This window comes from Tauraco erythrolophus, chromosome 3 (genome assembly GCF_009769465.1).
Source record: "Tauraco erythrolophus isolate bTauEry1 chromosome 3, bTauEry1.pri, whole genome shotgun sequence".
In the NCBI taxonomy this organism is placed as follows: Eukaryota; Metazoa; Chordata; class Aves; order Musophagiformes; family Musophagidae; genus Tauraco; species Tauraco erythrolophus.
The window spans coordinates 145,796-169,057 of record NC_141467.1 but is presented as its reverse complement, the minus strand read 5'-3'; the positions used below and the strand labels follow the sequence as shown (position 1 = coordinate 169,057).

Sequence of the window (23,262 nt, the reverse complement as noted above, 5' to 3'; positions counted from 1 at the left end):
GGTAAAATGCAATATTTCTCACTCGCTCTGCGTGAGGAAGCACAGGTGAGCAGGCATGCTCTCCATAACGGCGACACAGAACCAGCCAGACACGCAGAGAACAGGATGACTACAAGCACAACGGCTGGTAAGATAAGAATGTGAGCCACACTGATGTAGCATCTCCTTATGAGAAACAGTACATCTCTTTCATGTTCTCCGTGAAGTTGGTACCATGTAGCACCTAGGGATTTTGTAGCAGACCCTTATAAATACTTCTATGTTCCACTCTGCAGATACGAATTATTGTAATTGTAAGAAATTAGTAATAACTGAATGTGCGGGTTTTGGCTGGGATATCGTTAGTTTTCTTCATAGCAGCTAGTATGGGCTGTGTTTTGGATTTGTGCTGGAAGCAGTGTTGGTAATACAGGGATGTTTTACTTACTGCTGAGCTGTGCTCACACAGAGCCAAGGGCTTTCTGCTCCTCACCCCGTCCCACCAGGGAGTAGGCGGGGGGGGGCACAAGGAGTTGGGAGGGGACACAGCTGGGACAGCTGACCCAAGGCATATTCCACACCATGACGTCAAGCTCAGCAGATAAAGCTGGGGGAACAAAAAGGAAGGGAGGATGTTCGGAGTGATGGCGTTTGTCTTCCCAAGTCACCGTTACGCGTGACAGAGCCCTGCTCTCCTGGGGATGGCTGAACACCTGCCTGCCCGTGGGAAGTGGTGGAGGAATTCCTTGTTTTGCTTTGCTTGTGCATGTGGCTTTTGTGTTACCTGTTAAACTGCCTTTACCTCAACCCACGAGTTCTCAATTTTACTCTTCCAATTCGCTCCCCCATCCCACCGGGAAGAATGAGCAAGCAGCTCGTGGGGCTGAGTTGCCCGCTGGGGTTAAACCGTGACACTGCAGAAGAGCCATCTTTCAGAAACTGGCACCAATATGCTATTTAAATATCTAATTAGGAAATAATGACCTTGGATGTGAGTTACGGTAAGTTGCAGTGGAAAGAGACCTTAGGCAAAAAAGGAGACTTTTAAAACCTTCTGTTGTAAACAACTGTTTTTCCTTCTCCCTGTTAGAGCAGTGTGGTTTCTGCAAGCTTTGGAATACTAGCTTTTCAGATTTCACGATTAAAACTAAAATGCCTTCCACAGAGATCCACACAACTGTGCCATCCATCATTTTCATTATGGAAATTATTTTGTGAAGTGTGCCAAAGCAGAACAGATTGAACTCTGGTACACGCATGGTTGAAATATATGCTTGGTATACAGTACAGACAGAATCTAAATACACATACATGCAAATATTGATTAAAATGTAAACAAAAAAGCCTAATGCAGAAGTTTGCTTTCAAAAACATATACACTATCTTTCCAGACTTTCTACCTTCTCTGTTTTCTGAAGGTAACTAACATGATAGGCTCTGGCATGTCACAGATGTTTGAGCTAAATAGTTACGAAAAGTGTCCACTTAAATACTACAACCTAAGGTAGGGCCAAAGTAATTGTATCACTTCATATTTCCTGGGAATTCACTCTAACCATTTATCTTGAATTTCAGTAAAAGTAAATGTAATATGTGGTAATGTAATATGTAATTGTATAATAACTATATTATTACAATCAGATGAAATACTCTTTTGCCTCTCCAAGCATAATACTGAATGCAAATCAAAACTTATATTGATGTTTTTCTAAAAATCAAAATCTTCTTTCAACCACAGAGTCACTTACATGAGTATCTTGAAAAGTTAAACATTAAAATATAGAAAATCTATGTTATTCATGAACAAACTAAATCGAGTAAACTGAAGACACGAAATTCACCCTTGTAAGTATTCAGTCAATTATTTTTATGAAACATTAACAGATTCGTAATTCAGACTCATTATTGATTCAAGATGGGGACAGCAATACTTCAGGGGAAGACAGAAATGTTGAAAACATTGTGGCATAGTTGGATAGACAAAAGTATATAAGCAGTTGCCAAAAATACAAGTCTATCGCTGTCAAACAGGAGGTAATTCAATTTTTCACATACCGGAAAGACTTCAATTTCCATCTCTCTCTATATATTTTTTTAATCTAGAGATAACACTGTATGAGGGAAGATATTTTAGTTCACAAGAGTAAACACAAAAAGCCACAGAAACAGTGGTTCTTCTGCTGAACTGATGAGATTATTCCTGAAATATCCCACTAATTTCAGCACAGGAGGGCAATGGCTTCACAAGCCCTCAAACTTAAGCCACAACACCCTTTCCTAAGCAATCAAAGATATTTTTATCTGGTTTCAGGATGGTGCCTCCAGAAAACTAATCCCAGTTATAAAGCAGTCAGAGATGATGGGAACGTACAAAGCATTTTCAAAGCTGGACCCACAGGTATAGGTGGTATTTGCTGAATGCCACAAAAAGGTAGAAGTCTGGCTCAACCAGTTCAATTAGCCAAAAATCTGGCCAGGGAACACAGGCCACTGCAAGAGCTTAGGGATTCAACAGTCACAAATAACGCCTCTTTTTATGGCCTTACCAAATAGTAACTCGCTATCGCATTTAGAAAAATTCTAGTGCATCCTAGTTGATCTCTATACCACTTTGCTGAATACCCATTGTAAAAAAGAAACGATCCCTCTTCAGACAGGCTGGACCATGGTAAATACGCAGTTAATTGGCACAGGGTGCCGCTTTGTAACCACATCCACCTTGTTTATGATCACATTCCCTTTCTTACTGGGAGCCCCACAGTACCAAATAACAGTGCAGGTCTGCAGGCACTCAGGGGTACACGGGTGTCATGAAAGTGGAAAGGAGGGGAAGAGCAGATCTGACTTCCGGACAAGAGACACTCTAATATAGTATGGCAGGAGCAGAATATTTTGGAATCAGCACTACAAGCCCAAGACACTGTAGGACAGCCACTCAGCATCTGAGTGATACAGCTGGAAAAGTGCCAACCAGGTAAAACAACCCTGATGGAAATAACATTAAATTAAAATAAAAAAAAAAATAAATTCAGCAAGGCCAGGCACTAACTCTAGCTTCCAGTGCTGCAAAAAGTGATGTGACCCTCAACCACAGCCCTAATCCTCAAAACAAAAACATCAGAAAAACCCAACCCTACCCAAGCAAAAAACTTTTCCAAAGAGTTGTCACTCTCATCAGCCACCTAATGCCAAGTACCCTACAGTACCCTGCTTGTATTAACCTCTACAGTTAGGTTAGCACTAGCCTGGTATTGGAAATAGCAATGCATTTCATCACCTTAAATGAAATCAAAAGACATGTAAAACAAGACCATGGCTCAATCAGTTTGCATCCTTGACAACGTTTACAACTAGAAAGACATTATTACATTAGATTGTGATAAACATTAATGGCAAAGAAAAACTTATATCATCTGAAACTTGGACACAACTAAACGTAAAAGTACACTTTGCTCATTTTTAATCGTGAAAAGCACTTTGATGACATGGGCGCAAACACCTGTGTGTTTACTGTAAGTCAGAGGAAGACAAAGTAACCGCACTGAGCCCTGAACTGGGATTCTGACCTAAATACCACACTAGGTTTTGCAGCAAATCATGAAGGCAAGACTACTACAAGACAAGGAAGTAAGAGAGAAAAGGCACAGTAGCAAAACTCTTTTACGAAATGTTTATGAAAGTGCTAGACTCCATTCAGACCAAAAAGAGCTAAGATCTACCACATCGTTGTTCTCCAGGCAGTACGTTCACACCTCCCTGTGACACCTAGAGCAACGCGTCTCACATTTACCACCTGGGAAATAACGACCAAAGCTGGAGAAGATGGGAAAAATCAAAAGACGATTCGTGTGGGGTTTGTTGGTTTTGTTTGTTTCCTTTATTTTTAGGAAACTGATCAAATGGAAGATGACCAAGTGGGGCTGAGAAAAGGAAAGCATCAAGGGAAGAAAGATTAAAATAGAATTCCTCAAAGCAGAAATACAGAACAGAAAAATGCTTGTCATCTTACGGACAAACAGGCATCCGGATTTGCTTGACAAGCAGAGGGTAGCTTATTCAAACGAAGAAAAGGCTGAAGTAGAAGCATGATAACCCTTTACAAACATATTAGAGGGGCAAATAGCTATATCTAATTCGGCCATTAATACATCTGGGCTGGCAATCAGGTGTTTATGAATCTTAATGATGTTTACAGATCTTAATGAGTTACTAACAATATTTCAGAACTGCCACCTTAGAAATCAAAAAAGCACAGTAAAAAACTCCAAATGCTTTTTTCTTCTCTGATTTTCTGATGACTTCTTCCTTTGAGAAAGAGTTAGATGAACTGACAAAGAGGACCGCACAATTGTTTGCAGCCCTAAAGCAGCATAAGTCTTGTACCCAAATAAGCCAGGATTTCTCTTCCAGAAAGAATGCCATTTAAAATCTTTTCCTATTGAAAAGTGGCCATCCTGCCTACTTCTGTGTAACTTAGGAGTAATACACCAGGCCTGCAGAAAGAGATAAATTGAATTCCTCAGCAGTACTGAATGTTTTACAAGTTTGGATGATTCTTACCCTGTATTGATGGAAATTATTTCTATCAGTGGGTTCTTCCTAATCTTTGGCAAATCCAGTCGTGCTCCTCCCAAACGTTTCCCGTTATCCTTTTTCTGACCCAGCAGTCTCACAGAATGACCTTCAAATGAAGCACAAAAATGCAGTCAATACAAAGCACAAGACCCATCATATCTGTTTCAATTTGCTCTTCTTCACAAGTAGTGTTTATACTTCAAAGACTGAAAATGAGCATGAGATGTAATAATTTATTTCCACCAGTTGGAACATTTAAAAAGAGATATTAACAGATAAAATAAATTGTATTAAAATAAAAAATTTATTTCATCCAATTATCTTTTCACACTTGCCTTTTCTAATTTATTCAATTAAAATGATCTAAGCAGTTTCATTTCCAGATTCTCAAGCAAATATCAAAGCAGCAATACTTAAATAAGTTGTATCACAGGATTAAAATATTTTTCCCCAAAATTTCATTCAAACCTTCATTCAAACCTAAATTAGTAGGTAACAAACAACTAAATATTTTGTTAGCTTATTTTATGGAGAACGAATGCATTTCAAAGTTGCCTGACTGTGCAAGTCTGAGGGAAGGTGCTCTGAAGCGTATCCTGATAACATGTTCACGGCTAAGCTGACTACCAAGAGTCACGCATACTCCTCCCACACCAAGGAGACTGGAAAGTCAGAAAACTGCTTCATAACTCCAGTCGTACTCAGAGAGTAAACTACAAATACGACCACCAACTGCCTACAGCAGGACATCAGTCATACCACGTCAAGTCCTCTATTTCAAAAAGCACAAACGACAGGGTTTGCCAATACTCGGAAGCAAGCTCTAACAATGAGAAATAAAAAACAAGTAGGTGTACATTATTGCGGCAGGCCATCTAAAACACGCTCAGGTTACAAACATGAGATGTACTGCACAAAGCCTCCAACAGGCAGATCAGGGCCAGCCAGGGAAAGCTAATGCTAGGGACCTGAAAAGGGGTGGGAAGTAACCGCTGCTTGGAGCGATTCTTTCTTGGAAAGAGCGAAAGCGTGTACCTGTTGAAAGCGGAAAACTCTCTGATAGCACATGAGATGACAGCACATCTACGCTCTGTCAAGTATTTCGGAAAAGAAAAATCCTACCCTAAAAAGGAAAGGGCAGGGGTGAAAGGAAAGCATGAAACTTTGAAGTACTACCTGAGATAACTAATTCAGATCAATTAAAAACCATTTTCAACCAAATCTCCTAACTTACACTACCAACAGCTTTTTACAAAACTCATTCATCCATCAGTTCAAGCCTTTCTGCACTACCTGTTTTGAGGCGTCATTAATTGATTTTTTTAATAATACGGCATTCGTACTCTGAACTTATTTCTGTGGTACGGCAACAACAGCGCAGAAATAAACAACTACTACTGGCATAACATCTTTCTCAGGTTCTGTAAGATACATGAAAACTCTCAGTCAAAAATGTCATCTAACGAAGGAGCGAGCAGGGCTGATATCATAATGGTTAATACTAAAACGAGATCTAGTAAACATCGTAACACCAACAGGAATTAAAAGGCATTATTTTTGCAGTTTCATTTGACACAAATTTCATTACATACTGCTATGAATTTAGTAATGCGGCACTTGGGCTATTAACATTTGCTAAATTATTCACTTTTACATTTTCATGACAATAACAGCAACACCCTTGTCTCACAATACACTGGTTATTTTCCAATCCAATGCTTCATTAAGGAGTCACAAGCACAGCACCATTTTATTTACTTGTATAACATGAGTGATTGCATTATGGTAGGCATAAAAGCAAAATTAGAAGCAGAGACCATTCTTTTTCGTATTTCCTAATACTGTAGTTTATTTGGAATAAACCAGTTTATCCATTTTTTAAGTAGTCAATTGCACTACCACATTAAACCTGCATTGGATTTATGGCTGAAAACACAGTGAAATGATTTACAGTTTCTTCAAACAATCAGGCTTAACAACATAACGACAAGCTACCCAAAATTTAAAATTCCTGTTTAGAATTGGGGTTGAACTACTATTCTGAAGTTTAAAAACCAAAACCAAACCAATAAACCACAAAAACCACCTGCCCCCCCCAACAAGTGATATCTCAGAGCACAGAATCTGTGAAGCTTGATCTCCTCCAAACGCCACGTGAACTGCTACCCTCTAATAAGAGTTTAGCTCATGCTCTCCCTTTCTCAGACTGGGAGCATTAATCGAAGAGTCAATTTTTTTCACGGGAACTTCTGGAAAGAGAGTATCCTTTAGATTACAAAATCCGTCAAAAATCTGTTTGAAATTTGTCAAAAGATTAAAAATTAGTAAAGAAGGAAGGAAATGGGGATAATGATAGACCTGTGCAGGAGGCACAACTTGATAATCCCTGTTTTCTTGGGAAATAGGAAAGAAATAAACACTATGGTAGTCTAGAAAAATCTTGTTACTCAAAAATACTACTTCTACCTTCTTGCAGATCTTGTGTAGGCAAGTTACCATATATATGAGACAAAAACCCCACAAAGCAACACTTCGGCCGACTGCACGTAGAACGTAACGCTGTAGGAAGCGTAAGAGCCAGCCTCTCACCTGCAGAGACTTCTGAACTCGGGAAAGAAACGCCGGCTCCGTGACCACCTCCCACGGGATCCCCTGAACACCAACACGCTCACACCCCGGCTCAGGAAAGCCACGGCCTGGCCAACAAACGCGGCAGCTTGTTTGCCCGTGACGCGCGGCCACGGCCTTCCCCGTGCTCCCGGCGACCGGCACTCGGGCTCGGGCGCAGCCGAGGCCTGCAGAGCCCGCGCGGCGCGGCCCAGCGAGGAGGCGGCAGCTCCAAGCAGGCCCAGGCAGCTCCAGCAGCCAGGAGGGAAATGCCCTGCTTCCAGGGGGAAACACCCCTCCTTAATTAATTACAAATCAGGCGGCTCGCCAGGTGGGCCAGGGCTATTGGGTCGCTTGACCATCACCTCCCCGAGCCATGGCTGAATGCTACACACCTGCTTCAAAACAACCTGCCCAGTGGAACGAGCTACAGGTGTTTCTCAGTCAGCCTGCGTGGGCAAAGAACTTGCACGGGATGCAGCCGCAGCTGGAAAATTTCTGCACAGAAACACTCCGGCACTTGTCACTCCAGACACCAGAGGATACAAAAAGCAGTGCTGGGAGCCGAGTTTTAGCAGAGTTTAATGCTTCCAGAAAGCAGGGAGCGTATCCATGCCCAACTAGAGAGATCCATGCTGCAGGCACACTTAATAATGTAAGGAAAGAAGGGGAAGGGGAAGAAGAAAAGAGAAAAAAATAGAAGAGAGGAGACAAGAAAAAACCCTCAGTTACCGTATCCATGACCTTAAACCCTTTTTCCCCTACTCCATACAAGGACTATTTTGTTTCACTTTAAGTAATCACTAAAGCATCTGTTTACAGCATTGTTGCTATTAATAAAACATAACTTGATAAACACTGAATCATACTTTTTTCACATGCTGTAGGATCTTTTTTTTTCCCCCCACATACTTATTTCAAGAAAACTTAACAATAAATATTTTGTCATCTTCAATAAGGAAAACGAATAAGCAACTTTGTTTTTGTTAAACTGTCTAACCAGTATTATTAAAGCCCACACCAACATCAGGCATAAGAGCAAAAGCAGTAATTTTAAATCTCATTTATTATCTCTTTTCAAAGCTTAGAACGGGGCAGAACATTGCAATCAAGTTTTACTTCTAAAGCATTTTATCTGATTAAGTTCCTGTCTCTCTGACTTTGCAGGCTGGATAACAACTAAGCACAACAGGTGGCCCAAACCTTTTTTAAAAGAAGTCTTTTGTGTTTTAAGTTTGGTACAAAAACATTTTTGACAACTGATCTAATCACAGATCCACTTCCATAGCGATGAGTGCTCTAGCTCAGATATCAAACAAAAAACACCCCTTTTTGATGGCTCACTGGAAGATGCAAGCTTTAATACACAACTTAATGACAAACAGATCTAGTCAGGTTATATTTCAGAGCCTAAACATTCTAGTCCTATAAAGCTCTTCTGCCATAAAGGTAACTTTTCTACTTCCACATAGTCTACCAGCAGATCAAATTGTATTTTAAAAAACCTGAAAAAGTTAATTAGCAGTTTAGGTCATGCTTCAGAGTAGTTTTTCACTAACTAATAGATAATTAATGCAGATTACAATACAACAGTAGTACTAAACACATCCCGTGAGGAAGCTTATAGTGCAGAATCACTCACAGAAAGTATTAATGAAATCAAGCTAGAAATAATCTAAAATGAACCAGAGCTCTCTAGTTTTCAGAACAGACTGTTAAATTTTAACTTATTTTAATTAGTTTAAAATTAGTTTGATTTTAACTTATCTTTACATAAAAGCCAGTAGGTGCAATTCACATTACTTGGCATCGTTCACAGAGAGGATGAGGTTGGCATGACTTAATCAGGATATTAGAACCTATTGTTAGTCTGAAAGGGGCTTTTAAGTGTGTCAGTTTGACAAACCAGGGTGCAGAATGAAAACATTTTCAAGGCATTCATTTTCACTTGTGAAGAAGGACACAAAAAAGTAACGTAACATTATTAGCATGTATATATACCTTTAATGGCAGATGTATGTGCTTTGGGATTGTGACAGAGAATGCCTGATCTTGGAATACAAATATACGATGGGAACAGGTAATGGAATTTCTTTGCCGTAAGATTATAACGATATTAAATGTGCTGTCTATCAGATACTAAAATAATCTCTTGAAAGATAGAAGAGGGCATCCATCGAGGGTCCCCCCCATTCCTGCACACCCCGCTGGAGCTACACGGTGTGCCACCGAAACGCAGCTCCCACCCAGACACAGAGCCGTGCTGCTCGGCTCTCAGCTTCCACATCCAGTGCAGGTATCTCAAGCAACCCAGAAACACGAGTTTAGAGAAAATCTTCAAAGATGCAGGAAACCCCAGCCTTGGCAGCAACAACTTCTATTGTCTTCAGCTTGTTTGGCTACCCTTTCTCAGTCACATCATTATACTTAGAAGTTATTCACCATTTCCTGAAAGACACTTTTTTCCTCACAACAAGGCTGGCAATGTACCGTTCTACACTTCCAGCTGTCTCTCACCGACCTCTTTGATCTTCTCCATCATCTTCAGGGAAAAGGATTAAGCACCATTTCATGTACTCTTGCACACGTTTCTTTCCACCATTATTCGCTTCTTAGTGAACACGGAGCTTCCTTTTCTCATGGCTAACACTGGAAAAAATGGCACCTGGGAGCAGTGTAGCTAAGGAAGGCAAAGCCATATGAAGGGAAAACAAAGTAGTAGATTTCCCCAAAGAAAAACAAATGAAAGTGTAAAGACCACCAGAAGCAGTGATGAAGACTGAAAAGAGGATCAAGTAGATGTGAAATGAATTAGAAAACTTAAGTGAAAGTAACAATAACAGTCAAGAACACATTAAAGAGAGAAGAGGGCCTAAGAAGAGCAAATAAAAAAAATATATATATAAAGGCAGAAAAGGCAAACCAGGAGCTATTACAAAATTTGAATTTTGGATTTATTTCCAGAGTTATGTTTTTCTACTGGGTAAAAACAACCTCCTAAAGTTATTTTGGATCTTCTGGTAGGACTAAGAGAAAAAATAGCATCTGAAACATAAGGATGCAACACAAATTGCCTGACACACTGCACAGCTAACCTGGACCGGTGCTCGTACTTGAGCCCAAACCTCTTCAATTTGGAGGTGCTTTAAACCCAGACTCGGTGGCCTCACAGTGGACAGGCAGGCGTAAGAGCCTGAGCCCCGGTCCACCTCTGATGGAAGCAGCACACGTGTAGCAAGGACAGACCCAAGCCGCTCTCCCGTCTCTTCTCCCTGCCCTCGGCACCAACGAGCTGTCCCACAGCAGACGTGACTGATGGCAAAGGGATCCCTGAGCTGCCCAGAGCAAACCACACTCTTGCCAGACACGCACAGTGCAGGAACATGGGCACTAATCGGCGTTTGGGCTTCGCTGCGTGAACGCTCCCACCCAAACCAACCCCAGCTGGCCAGCAGCACGTTAGCTACCGAGTCAAGGCATCCCTGAGTGTCATCCCTGGGATTTCCTGGCTCGAGTAGCTACAGAGAGCAAGGAAAAGCCAAACGTAACTGGAAGATACATGCCCTGCTTCTGGCCAAGCAACTAATACAAATTATTGCTCCTCTAGAGCAGCAAAGGGGGAGATGTTGTGTAGCAGTCAAACTCCTCCTTCAAACTCACGTAGGCAGGAACTGGGTCTATTACAAGACAAGGGAAATTCAAACTATTGCTGTCAGAATTACTGACCTTTCCCTGCCTGCCACAGCATCACAGGAAAAAGCACATCCTTGGCCAGGCAACCAGTCCCATCAGGTTGCTGATACTGGGTGGCACGTTTGAACCAGTCTCTGCAATTCAGAACTCTCATGAATTATTACCTTCTACCCTATATCCACTGCAAAAAAGCTTCAGAGAATGGGCAGGCAGTACTAAGCATACAGCATGTATGCTACTTGCGTGAAATACTTACACCTAGTGAGCCTTGCCCCGGGAATCAGCATCCAACTACTATTCTGTTTTGGAAGACTCCAGAGTATGTGTCACACAGGTGAAGCAGTGCGCTTTTTAAAATTCATTTTATGTAATTTCAAAAACAAGATATTAAATATAGTAAGACAGTTCACAAACTTCAGAAAAAAGCTCTGCAGATAGCCTAGATTGCCAAAATTCCATATTCACTTGCTCTCCATTAAACATACAACACCTCTTATTCTTGTATGTATCATTCAATCATAACAATATCTGTAAGCACTACACAGTGGAGTGCAACAAGTAAAACAGTAAAGGAGATAACTAACAGAAAGGAATTATTGCTCATATAAAAATTTCATAGCATTAAATTAAGAACGTGCATGTAAGTATTGAAGAACATTTTTGACGTATCCACAGTGCTTTCCTCACCCACAACATAAGGGCTTGAAATGCCCTATTAAGGCACTTTGTTTTTTCCAGGATTCAATAGCTTCACCTCACTTATTTTGAGATCATGTGATGTTATTGTCTTTCTGAAACTGTGACTAACTGTTAAATCTGCTGTGAACTCAAAATGCTGGCTATGATTCGACAGCTCGGAAGGACAACACTAGGAATCAACTACAGGAAGAGCTCCCTGACCCTTTGTCCTCACTCTCTGTGAAGAAATGCATTTGATCAGGATCGAGGATGCTGCTCAAAAGCGGGGGAGATTTTGGACCGAACTTTCAAGGAAAAAAAATTTTGAGTCAGATGAAATAGGCTGTGTTGTGAGGGAACAAATACACATAAAGGCAGAAGAGGCAAATCAGGAGCTATTTACAAAATTTGAATTTGAATTTATTTCCAGAGTTATGTTCTTCTACTGGGTAACACAACCTCCTAAAGCTATTTTAGGAGGAAGGGAAACGCTGCAGGGTGGATTGTCAGAGCCAGCTGCAGCAGTACAAGTAACTTGCCTAATGTTTCGAGGCGTGCAGGTTGAAGAGAACAAACCTGGCCTCAGAGTGAAACGCTAGGCTGAACCTATCCCTGTATGCCAAACCAAGCTTTCACTCGCTTCTCTACTCTTTTGCCATGTTTGTGCTCTTCCTATGGATAACTAAACCGCACTGGTTTGAACAAGCTACTCTTTGCATTTACCAGCCGTGAGGACTTTCCAAAGGAGCTAAACCCAGCTGAGCCTAACCAATGTGAACAGGACAGAAAATCAGGCGTGCTGCAGGATGGTCCTTCACTAAAGGTGCGGGAAAGAGCACAACCAGGCCTGGAAGAGAAGGCATCTTTTCTGTGCACATCACAGGCTCCAACGTCACACTGTTCACCTCGGCGACTGATGCACACACACGGGCGATGGTGGATCTTCCCACCACGGCCACTTCACCTGGTTACAGACGAGTCGTCGTCTGCGTATCACCCACGGCAACCCAGCTCCCACCGCTCCCGTGGTGCAGCCTCTTGGAGACAGCCAGCCCCTGGCGCCGTTTCTGCTGGCAGCACCCTTAACTTCACTGATCCCAGTCCAAAAGGCGATTCTACTGCCCAGCAACCCCGCTGCGGTGCCCACGGGGCGTGCGGTGCGGGACGGGCGGGCCGCGGGGCCCCAGCTGCCCACGGCGGGAGGGCACCGAGCGCCCCGGCCGCCCGCCGGCGCCTCGGGAAGGCCCGTGGCGAAGCGTTGCCCAGCGGCGAGGGCAAAGCGTGAGAAACGGCCCTGCGGGCGCCGGAGGGGGGCTGGGGGGCGCTCCGGCGCCCCCGCACAGGCTCCCCCCGGACCGCACACGGCGGGGCAGCTCACCCGCGGGCCACCGCGGAACGGCGCGGTGCCGGGCGGGCTGCAGCCCCCGCTCGCCGCCCTCCTGCACTGCGCAGGGGGAGGTGGGGGAGCCCGGGATGAAAGGGGTGAAGCTGAGCCCAGCAAGCAGCAGGATGCGGGGAAGGCAGCTTGAGTTTTCTCTTTGTTTCTCACCATCCGACTCTGGTTTTGATTCACAGTAAATTAAATGAGCTTTCCCCAAGTCAAGTCTCTCTTGCCCACGAAGGTAACCGGTAAGCGATGTCCCTGTCCTCACTGTCATCCATGAGCTACTCGCATCTTATTTTCTCCCATCCCGCTGAGGAGAGGCAGCAGGAGAGCCGCCGGCTGGGGGTCTGACAGCCCGCCCGGTCAGCCCACCACCCAGTGAAGCAAATAAAACACTCCACCCGCAGCCATCACCCCTTTCCACGTTCTTTCAAAGGGTGCAGAAACAGAAACAGAGACTCCATGAGGCCACCACCCTCCCTCTGGCCCTCCTCAAGCCGCACTTCGGCACGGTCAGCCAGTTTCCTGACCGGGAGCCAAATGGTACTTTTCCTCAAAAAGGAACCCCTGACTCCTCCAAGTTTTATTCTTTGTTTGGATTGTCATTAGCTTCTTAAGCCAAGGCCACTCTTCCCTCAGTCACAGACATTGAAAAGAGAGTACTTTATCTCCTGTTATCTGCAGATCAGAGTGAAAACAAACAGGACACACAAATACTATTTATTCTGCTGGCATTCATATACATACATACATATATATACACACACACACTCACTCTAAGGCAGGCAAACCAGTATAAATTCTACGTTTTAGCCTATATATAATACAGGTACCATTTATCTGCTCATTTCCATACAGACTGACACTGCAACCATCAGCAATCCATAATTACTAACCACATGAGGACAATTTAACAGTTTAGTAAATACTGGTTAATGTTTAAACTGGGAATAGATGGGCAGCTTCACCAGACAGGTCAACGTGACTGAAATCAAGAAAGGTTATGTGAAGTATAAAAGGCTCAACCCTGAAGTAATTTCCTTTGGTTGTTTTTTACAATCAAGTCTAACGACCCATTGTAAAACTATGCTTTGTGAAAGCATTAGACGGACACAATATGGACTAAGCTCAATCCAACCTGTGTCCCTCATCTCCCTAAGGCCTAAGCTAAAAGCAGACTCTACACAAATACTCCAGTTCCATGCCTCCCACCCCAAGAAAGCTTTAATAACATGAAATCTGACAGCTAGCATGTCTAGAAAGTGGGAAAAAGACCCAAATCTCTGAAGACCTAAATTCAAAACCAAGAAAAGAAGAATTTCTACATTAAGCAGTTAAAATTTCTCTTTTAAATTACAGAATAAATGTATTGTCTTGCCTACCATAAACCGGTTATATTCAAGCTTGTAGACACATATTGTATGTTTTTTACAAAGACAGCTTTGACAGTGGTTCATAAAATGCGGACTTAAGCCATCACCATAAAGATATCCTGTGGTTCCCATCAAAAACAATCTTCATCCTGTTGAGACATGCTATAGAAACTGATCAGCCCAAACAGTTTTTAAATTCTGTACAGAAATTTTACTTAACTATGGAACATACCTCAATGATAACCCTGGAACATACCTCAATTATGACCCAGTCTTCTCCTAGCTCACAGGCACTGCAACTCCTTAGCAATACTTCCCTAACATACTATGTCATCCTAACATAGCATAACATACTAACATCCTAACATCTTACCAGGAAACTAAGCACAGGAGTGGGAATGAGTGCCCCAATGATGTAAAAAGTGCTGTAATCCAGTTTCATAATTTGGGTAATGTGCAGATGAAGCAAGGTTTACTAAACTGTTAAATTAGGGCTTTGCACGATGAGACTGTTGTGAGTATCAGGAAGACTGACACACTCTGGCTCCATGACTGTGGCTGTCACTTTGAGAAACCTAGTTCTGAGGCTGAGATCAAATTAGCTTGTCTAACTTCTAGCCAGCAGTGCAGAGGTCTCAAATTATAAATTACAATAGCATGGTAAAAGTACCTGAAGATGCCTCTAGTAAAAACACATCTTGGGAAACAGTATAAATACTAATCAGACATGATCTGCGTACAAATACTGCACAGTTATTAAAGTTTGCTTCTGGAAATGACAGTTTACCTGATAATTGGGAAACTTCAAAGTTCTTAAGACTCATGATAAAAGTCAGAGTGATATAAAAATGAGGAATCACAAGGTCTCTTAAAAATTCTGTCTCTCTTTTGGGTGTTGGTGCAATAATAAACACGAACATTCTTCTTTGCTATTTTCTGATGAAGAAGTATGAAAAGATAAAGTCACATAAAAAGTGTTTATGAGAATTATCTCCACGGAGAGCTGGGTACTGGCAATTATGCTGTTTTCAGACAGATGATGTAACAACCATCATAAAGATCTACTTGAAACCATCTCTTTAACCAGCAGAATTACACTGTTCTGAAGAGGGTTTCCTGACAATGTCCTGAAGACTGACAAATAAAGGTAGAAGAGATCCCTTCATATTTCATAAAAAGAGTTCTAAATAATTCCAAGAAAGTAATTTTCTTTGGAAGTACAGTAAGCTTTCAACCAAATCCAACAGGGGAGCCATTTTCTTGGAAAACTAGAAAGAAGAAATCAGAAAGAAAAAAAAGGCGGGGAGGAGGAAAAAAAAATTTTTTTTTTTTTTTGAAACAAAGTTTCCCTTTTTTCAAACTCATACTACAAAATTCAAGCATCCAAGAAAAATCTACAGTATCCCTTAACAAAGGGGAACCCAAGGAAAGCTAGACTTTTAGACTTAAAACTGGCAACTAGAGTAACAACCTTGAAATGCGGACAGAAAATCTGGACAACCTGGTTAGGCCGACCAATCTACAGAGACAGCTGCCCTACAGAGTGCACACACTATGCAGTTTAATCTTGCTCAATTTAAGCATCGAGTCAAAACTTTTTTTAAGCTTTCAATATGTGCATAGCCACAGTACAAGAGTATACCACCCATGCAGCCTTTTGATTTTCTTTTAAAAAAAGAGGTGAAGAAAATTGTATCATACAACTATGACAGACATCCAACTTAAGACTTACAACTATGAGCTGGCTCTGAATTCAGAATTTGTATTTAATCCCCTGTCCCACACCACCTCCATTTCCTCAACCCCTTTGCAGCTTCAGAAGTTGTTACTAATGATGTAGACTTAGGAAGACAGAGGGTTACATGTCATTTGGGTTTATATACATGAATTTAAGCTTCTACCATGTACCTATTTCACAGCATAAAATATTCTTAACCAAGACCATAGTATTTTATTTCACTCGGATAATGAAAGTTCACGGTTAGACTCTTTCCTAAAACATAGTAAAAGAGAGCTTCACATTTTTCTCCATCAGTGGAAGATGATTCCCAAGCACATAAATTAATGCATTATCTTTAAATAAATTTAACTGAAATATAAGTAAAAACTCCTCTTTTTATGGTTGGCTTTTGCAAAAATAAGCCGTTATCATATGCTATGACCCCTGACAATGTGTTAATTCTTTTTCCAATTGAAATTCTGTTTTCACGGAAGGGTTACGGTTGGAAGGAACCTCTGGAGGTCATCTGGTCCAACTCCCTTGCTCAATTAGTCAAAAAGTGTTTCCTGATGTTCAGAGGGAAGCTCCTGTGTTTCAGTTTGTGCCCATTGTCTGGGCCTGTCACCGGGCACCACTGAAAGAGCCCTGCAGGTATTTATGTACCCTGATGAGATCCACCTCATCCTTCTCTTAGCCAGGGGGGAACAGCCCCAGCTCTCGGGCTCTCTTACGAGGAGAGATGCTCCAGTCTCTTAACAATCTTTGTGGCCCTTCATTGGACTCTCTCCAGTACATCCGTATCTTTTTTGCACTGGGGAGCCATTTTTGTTCACTTTTTCCAAAAAAATTTCAGATATCCTGTGTTCCATTACCTTTTGACAAATCCCTGAAGGAATTGGCACTACGTATGGAATTCAGCAACCCACTTACTCCTTTTTATTCAAATCTCTTCTAGTAAGCTAGAAAGGAACTATGATTTTTTTCCAAAATTATTTAAAGTTTACATGTTCCTTAACGTATCTATGAACATTATTTTCCAGAATTATATCAGTATGTAAAATGCAATCTTAAAATCAATTCAATGAAAAGCATGATTTTAGCAACTGCTACTAGAAGGTCTTTTTTCTAGCCATAAAATATTCAGTCACAATAACCTGAGTAACCATGTTATCAAAAAAGCAGTCTGGAGTCAGTATAAATATTACAAAGCCCATTTTTGTAAAGGAAGGCCATGCTGACCCAGGTTATCATCTTCCTCCCTTAAGAATAAATAAAATTCAGGAAAATCAGATAGAGATCTGAAATACTGTGCTGTTGTAAAAATCATGAAGAATCCCCATTTCCAACACATTGTCATAAACTCCATGATGTTTCTGGGAAAACATTTTGGTTTATTTAACAACAAATATGAATACGCTGAATACGTTTCCTCTTTCTTTGTATAGTACAGTAGGTTGTACTCCCCCCAAAAAAAAACAGAAGCCACAAACTGGAAAAAGCTTTGTCTGGGAGTGCATAAGAGTATAGGTTTCATTTTTGAAAGCATTCAAAACAATACGAAATCTTAAGGCCTTCAAATCACAAACTCTAGAAGCCTTACACCATACTACACAATTTCTTGAGAAGGGTTTTTTTTTTTAAATTTTGCAGTGTTTCTACATTTTCATGCTGTACATCAAAAACATCATACTCCAGCACTAAAGTTACAGGCAGTGTCTTGTGGACTAGACGCTTGTTTATATTGAAAGTACAGCCAATTAAACTAAACCTTGTAATTTAAAGCTTCATGGAACAGTAATTTTTATGGCCTGATAAGTAATGGAGACAAACTTAGGTAACCCAGAAAGACCCAGACAAATGTATTTATTTAATAGCAAATGTTTACTGGTCAGGCTGCAGAAACAATACTGCCTTCTCCCCTCTTCACTGCAGAGTACTGCGTGTGCACACACATGAACACAGCCAGAGAGAACAAGGAATCTAGTTACAAAAGGACATTAAAACAGAGGATAATTTATCTGCGTGGCTGAGGAAAGCTCAAGGAGCGAGCCAAAACATCTGAAAAGGAGAAAACACAAGAGGACTAAACATAAGAAAGCAGAGATACAGCACTGAACTAAGATAGCACTGAAACTTTAAACAATATTCTACACCCACCTACACTGACGCAACTTAAATGATTTCTTGAAGTCTCCCCTCGATGATTTACCTATGAATCCAACAGGCCACAGAGCTCCTGCCAGAAAAGATCTCTGAAATGATCACTTACACGAAGCGCACACGGCAAAGTATCCCACTGCCCAACCACCCAGCTAGGAGAAAGCAGGCATTAGGGAGATAAGGAACATAACCGCAGCATTTCTGCTACTAATGCTTCCGTCTTTCAGACTAGCTGCAATCGTCTCAAGTGTCAGCCTTACCTTTAATAGTCTCCTCCACAACTTCTACTACACGATCTATCTGTTGAACCTAAAAAAGAGTCAGAAGGTCAATATCTAAGTAGTCAACGACTGGACATATTTTATATAAACTCTTCTTTCAAAAGTGTGTTTTTCTAGATTAAGGGAGAGTAAAGAGTTTGGTGCTATGTTTTTAGACAGTTTTTTCCTGTGCATCTTGCTTCACCTGCCAGAAGTAACTTTAAAACTCACCACTTCACTTAAATCAAATTTTGTCCTCAAAAATAGCAATTTCCTGTAAGTTTGGTAACAATCACCAAGCGGCTCAAAAAGAGAGACCCTAGCAAAGAGTTCAGGCCTTAACTGCTCTTCTTGGTCTCTGAAGGGCAGTGGCCACCCAGGCAGTTGGCACCCGAGCAGCTCAAACAGCCCCTTCCTCTCCCCAGTCGCAACACCAAAACAGGAGATGGTAGAGAACACAACAAGAACCTGAAGATATTGTAAGGGCAGATGATAGGGGAGAAAGTCAAGGAAGTATTGCAGGGGAATGACGTTGGGACATGGGAAGAAATTAAAAATATTGTGGTCAAGGTTAAGGGAATAAGACATTGTCCTGGACTTACTGCAGGCAGTGGTGGAAACTGAAGGAAAAGCCCCAATGTTTTTCACAAGACAGAATAATATTTAATGATTGTGACACAGGATCTCCAACAAAGACAACAAACTTATGTTTTGATGTTACATTTGACAAAATTCACCCATAACGTGATAAATAGTTCAATTCTGTCTTATCAGGTAGATTACTCCTTATTTAATAGCCAATATACTACAAAGATTTTGGTATATAAGCAGAAGGAATCAGCATTAATACTGCAAAATTAAACACTCAGAAATTCTTAAAGTCGAGCTTCTTCCTCCAACTTCCATCCGAACTGCGTATTTTATGTAATATCTACTATATATGCACATACATGCTTACATATATTGCAGGAAAGCCAAATACTGAAAGCCCAGCTCTGCACACTCAAATTAGTTTACAATTTTTCCACAATATTCGTTTTTAAACGCTGCTTCTCTAAGCTGCACATTATATGAAATAGATTTAGTATGATTTTTGCAGTCATTTCCTTGGAGTTTCTCTTCCAGTTTGTCTCAAGATCAAGCAGAAAAGCCCACGTGGCAGAGGCTTCAAGAGCAGAACCTGGTGTGCACCAAGGAGCCTGGAACTGGGATCCCTTGTGCCAAAGCCAGTAAGTCTCCGTGCCCTCAAACCATGGAGTCATTTCCTGTAAACACACGTCTGCACAATCATCTCCATTCCACATTCATTTTCCAACCGGTCTAATGGCAGCTGAAAAACAGGCTCATCTGTAGTTGGTGTCTGATCTAGAGCTCCCAACTAAAGTCAGTGGGAGTCTGTTCCCGTTCTTGTCAGGGTGTTGGATCAAATCCATGTAAAACTACCTTTTTTCCCTACTTTTTCTTGTTTGTTTGTTTTTCAAACCTTTTGAAATACAGCCTTTTCTAAACATAAATCTCTGCCACTTCAGATTTCTGGATATGGCATATTAGTTATGAATTCTAGAAATTAAGTTATTCAAAGTATCACTAATATTGGCATTTTCATAATATTATAAAATATATAGTTAAATCTTTTAGGGGATTACAAGCATTTGTATTATAGGCATATGTCAATATTTAGCAATTTAGCAAATTAGCAAGGTAGGGAAGTATCATTATCTTTGTTTTGCAAACATCATTGAAACTTGTATGAGTTGAATATCAGAAATATCACACAATATTACCCAGACCTTCCCTCTTCCTGAAAACAGCTCCCTTACCTTGCCATGTTACGTTATGGATGGTCTCATATACAGCCTAGGGCAATGCCCCAACCCACATTATTTTTAAAAACCAGCAATGACTTTAAAGAAACACAGAAGCACAGTAACATCACAAATGATAAGAGGGATATGAAGCTGCCATTCCCTCCCTTCTGCCCAAATCAAGTAACAAACAACAGTCGAAGTTGGGTCCAGTATTTCCCAAGTGCAGATCAAAACAAACCCTGAGTTACTCGAATTTCTGTGGTAGTTACATTGCAACTTCCTCCTCTGTCACAACAAGATGAGCAGAAGAGTCCTCTGACACACTCCCCAAGGGAGTTACAATTGCTGGTAAATAAGCACATTCTCAGACAACACTGTTCTTTTAGAGAAGAGAAAAAAAAAAGTAGAGCTTACATAAACAATAATAAATCAACTAAATCTCTCAGTCAAGATGAGATCAACCCGGTGGTAAAGCAAGATTTTCAGAACTATACTCTCAATGCTGAAAACCTTAAAGCAAAAATCAATGTCCTGCTGCCAACAGAACATCTTCTATTTCTCAATTCTACCAAAACTGCCTTTCAAAAATATTTTGCAATAGTAAGATAATAACTCTTATCTTTTAAATACAGTCACCCCCCCACATACGCTCTTTGTAAAATGAGAAGAATATCTTAAGTATACAAACTGAAAACACGGACAATATCTGCTCTTAGCTTTGCTTCTACTAATAGTTACGCCTAAAGTTTAAGATCTTTCTGAGCTGAAGCATCTATTACCTAAAGAACAGTAAATTTTAGCACAGCGATGAGTCAGAAGACTCCTGGATTTTCATGACCGTTTTACAAAGGTGATTCAATTCTACAGTAGTATTTCATCCCAAAGGATACTGAAGGCACTTTACTAACTGCATTAATTCAAAATCTCTCTGGTTACCTTTTCAAGGTAACAGCTTGGTAACTGTTTAACAATGCAGTCGCCAATGGATTTAACTCTTCAGATTGCCTCCAGTTTAAACAAAATAATCACTGCTATTTGCCATTCTGCTTAACAGTGTGAAGTAATAAAACAGCCACCAAACCCTCAGCTGTGTCCGTGTAATTTATACGCTATAGTCTTTACACTGCTTCACCTATTTTAACAAAGGGTGTATTTCTTTGTCTTAAAGCAAATAAACTGTCGTATTTTAAAGAATATGGTAATGGATATCGTCACCATCCTGGATGAAGCCTGGATATTTTCAGACTACAAAAGGCAGCGGAACTCAGTTCCGCCTCCTCTCGTGCCACAACCAAGCCAAATCGCCCTGGCTGCAAGAAGGCTTAAGTGCTGTATAATGCAAGAAGACTAACAAGGGTACCAAGCTTCTCTGCTGCTTCTCCCAAGACTAAGGCAACAAAACCTACATATTGACATAGACCTATTGAAAACATTTATTAAAACCTCTGGTTTCTAATTGATAAAGATACCTACCCCTATAATACTCAAGCCTTTCAGGTAGTCCTGACGAGGTTGGGCTTGTGGCACACAGCCTGCTAGAACCACTTTCTTCTTCCCTTCTTGGGCTTTCCTAAAAAAGGACAGACAGACAGCGTGTCAATATTTTCAAAATCGATCATCTTCAACTTGAAAGCAGTCATATTGTACATGTGACACAGGAAAGCAACCACAATGCAGACATTCCCAAATCAGAAGCAACTTGTATGTGTTTGAACCTCAGAAACCAAACAAACCAACACAACAAAAGAACCTCATATGAAGCTCTCAGGCTACAGCACACACGGCTCAGTTTGGAGAGCATCTACAGAGACCACAACCACTGTTTTTCTGGGACAAAAGTAAAACATTGAAAGCCCTAATCGAGTTCCTTTTAAACGTGCGTTTACTGAAAACTGTTGAAGTACACGTTTACTTAAAATCATACTGAGCATTTTCAAGCCTTAACTGCTTGCCTTTGGCAGAGAAACGTCTAGATACTAACTTACGTATTTCCTTAGCTTTGATGCTACCTTAGCACTAAGCAGGAAAGCAAAACGCTACGATTAAATGGTTAACATTGTTCATTTCGTTAGCAATACCTTCACTCACTTCAAATTCAACACTGAATATCAAGCCATCACTGAATCTTGAAACTAGAAGAAGCCCTGAACGAAGCTACAGGCTGCATACAAAACAGTGAGATGCAAAACCTGCTTATGTTCATTGAACCTGGAAGACCATCCATTAACACATTAACCCAGCATGAGTACTGCATCACAATGAGCAAAACAGTAAAGAGGAGAAGCACTGAATAATTTTAGCAGATCTGCTCAGTCTGACATATTACGGGTTGCTCCAAGAGCTCTGTCACAGTTGCATGCTGTATCACAACCTCCTGGCAGACTTCTGTCAAACTGCCACCCTGTAAACCCGTATTTTCTCCGGCGATATATGGATTCATGAAGTGTTTACTGTTACATTTCAACAGGTTACGACATGTCATAACATTTTTCAGAAAAATTATCCAAGATACACAATTGCTTAGACAATTTTATACTCTCTAATTTGCTTGAGCTGTCTCCAAGTTGAATGCACTAGAGAAAGTGATGTTCAACAAGCACAACAAGGATACAACAAGGTATTTGCAGCAAATGCAAATTTAACAAAGAAAAAAAAACCCAAACAAACAAAAAACAGACTGGCGCCACACAGTTTCATCACTCACAATTTTCACTTCATACTCATAATATGGGCAAATTTATTTATAAATTGTAGCTCAAATGAAACCTCACAAGAACATACAAATTGTAATATTAAAGATCACAGACCACCTCACCAAATAGCTTATGTTGGTTGCTGCACTAAAAATCAGGTATTCTGAAGGAAAAAAAATAAATTTCCTATACAGAGACAAGTGTGGAAAAAAAAAAACAGGAAAATGTATTACACCTATCACTTCATATCTAATATAAACACAGCAAATCTCTATAAAATATTCAATTTTGGCTTAGTGGGACTTTCAGGAAATCTTCCGACATTCATCATG

General features: G+C 40.8%; 1 protein-coding gene across 3 annotated transcripts in view; it reads right to left on the bottom strand.

Annotated features, from left to right (window-relative positions):
• Window positions 1-23,262, bottom strand: part of CDKAL1 (CDKAL1 threonylcarbamoyladenosine tRNA methylthiotransferase) — a 337,692-nt gene that overhangs the window by 211,166 nt on the left and 103,264 nt on the right. For all 3 annotated transcript variants that reach the window (XM_086608947.1, XM_086608948.1, XM_086608949.1), the window contains exons 5-7: window positions 21,711-21,807; window positions 18,430-18,478; window positions 4,540-4,660 (exon numbers count right to left, since the gene is read on the bottom strand). In XM_086608947.1, coding sequence (XP_086465073.1) covers window positions 4,540-4,660; window positions 18,430-18,478; window positions 21,711-21,807 — 267 coding nt within the window. The remainder of the gene's footprint in view (window positions 1-4,539; window positions 4,661-18,429; window positions 18,479-21,710; window positions 21,808-23,262) is intronic.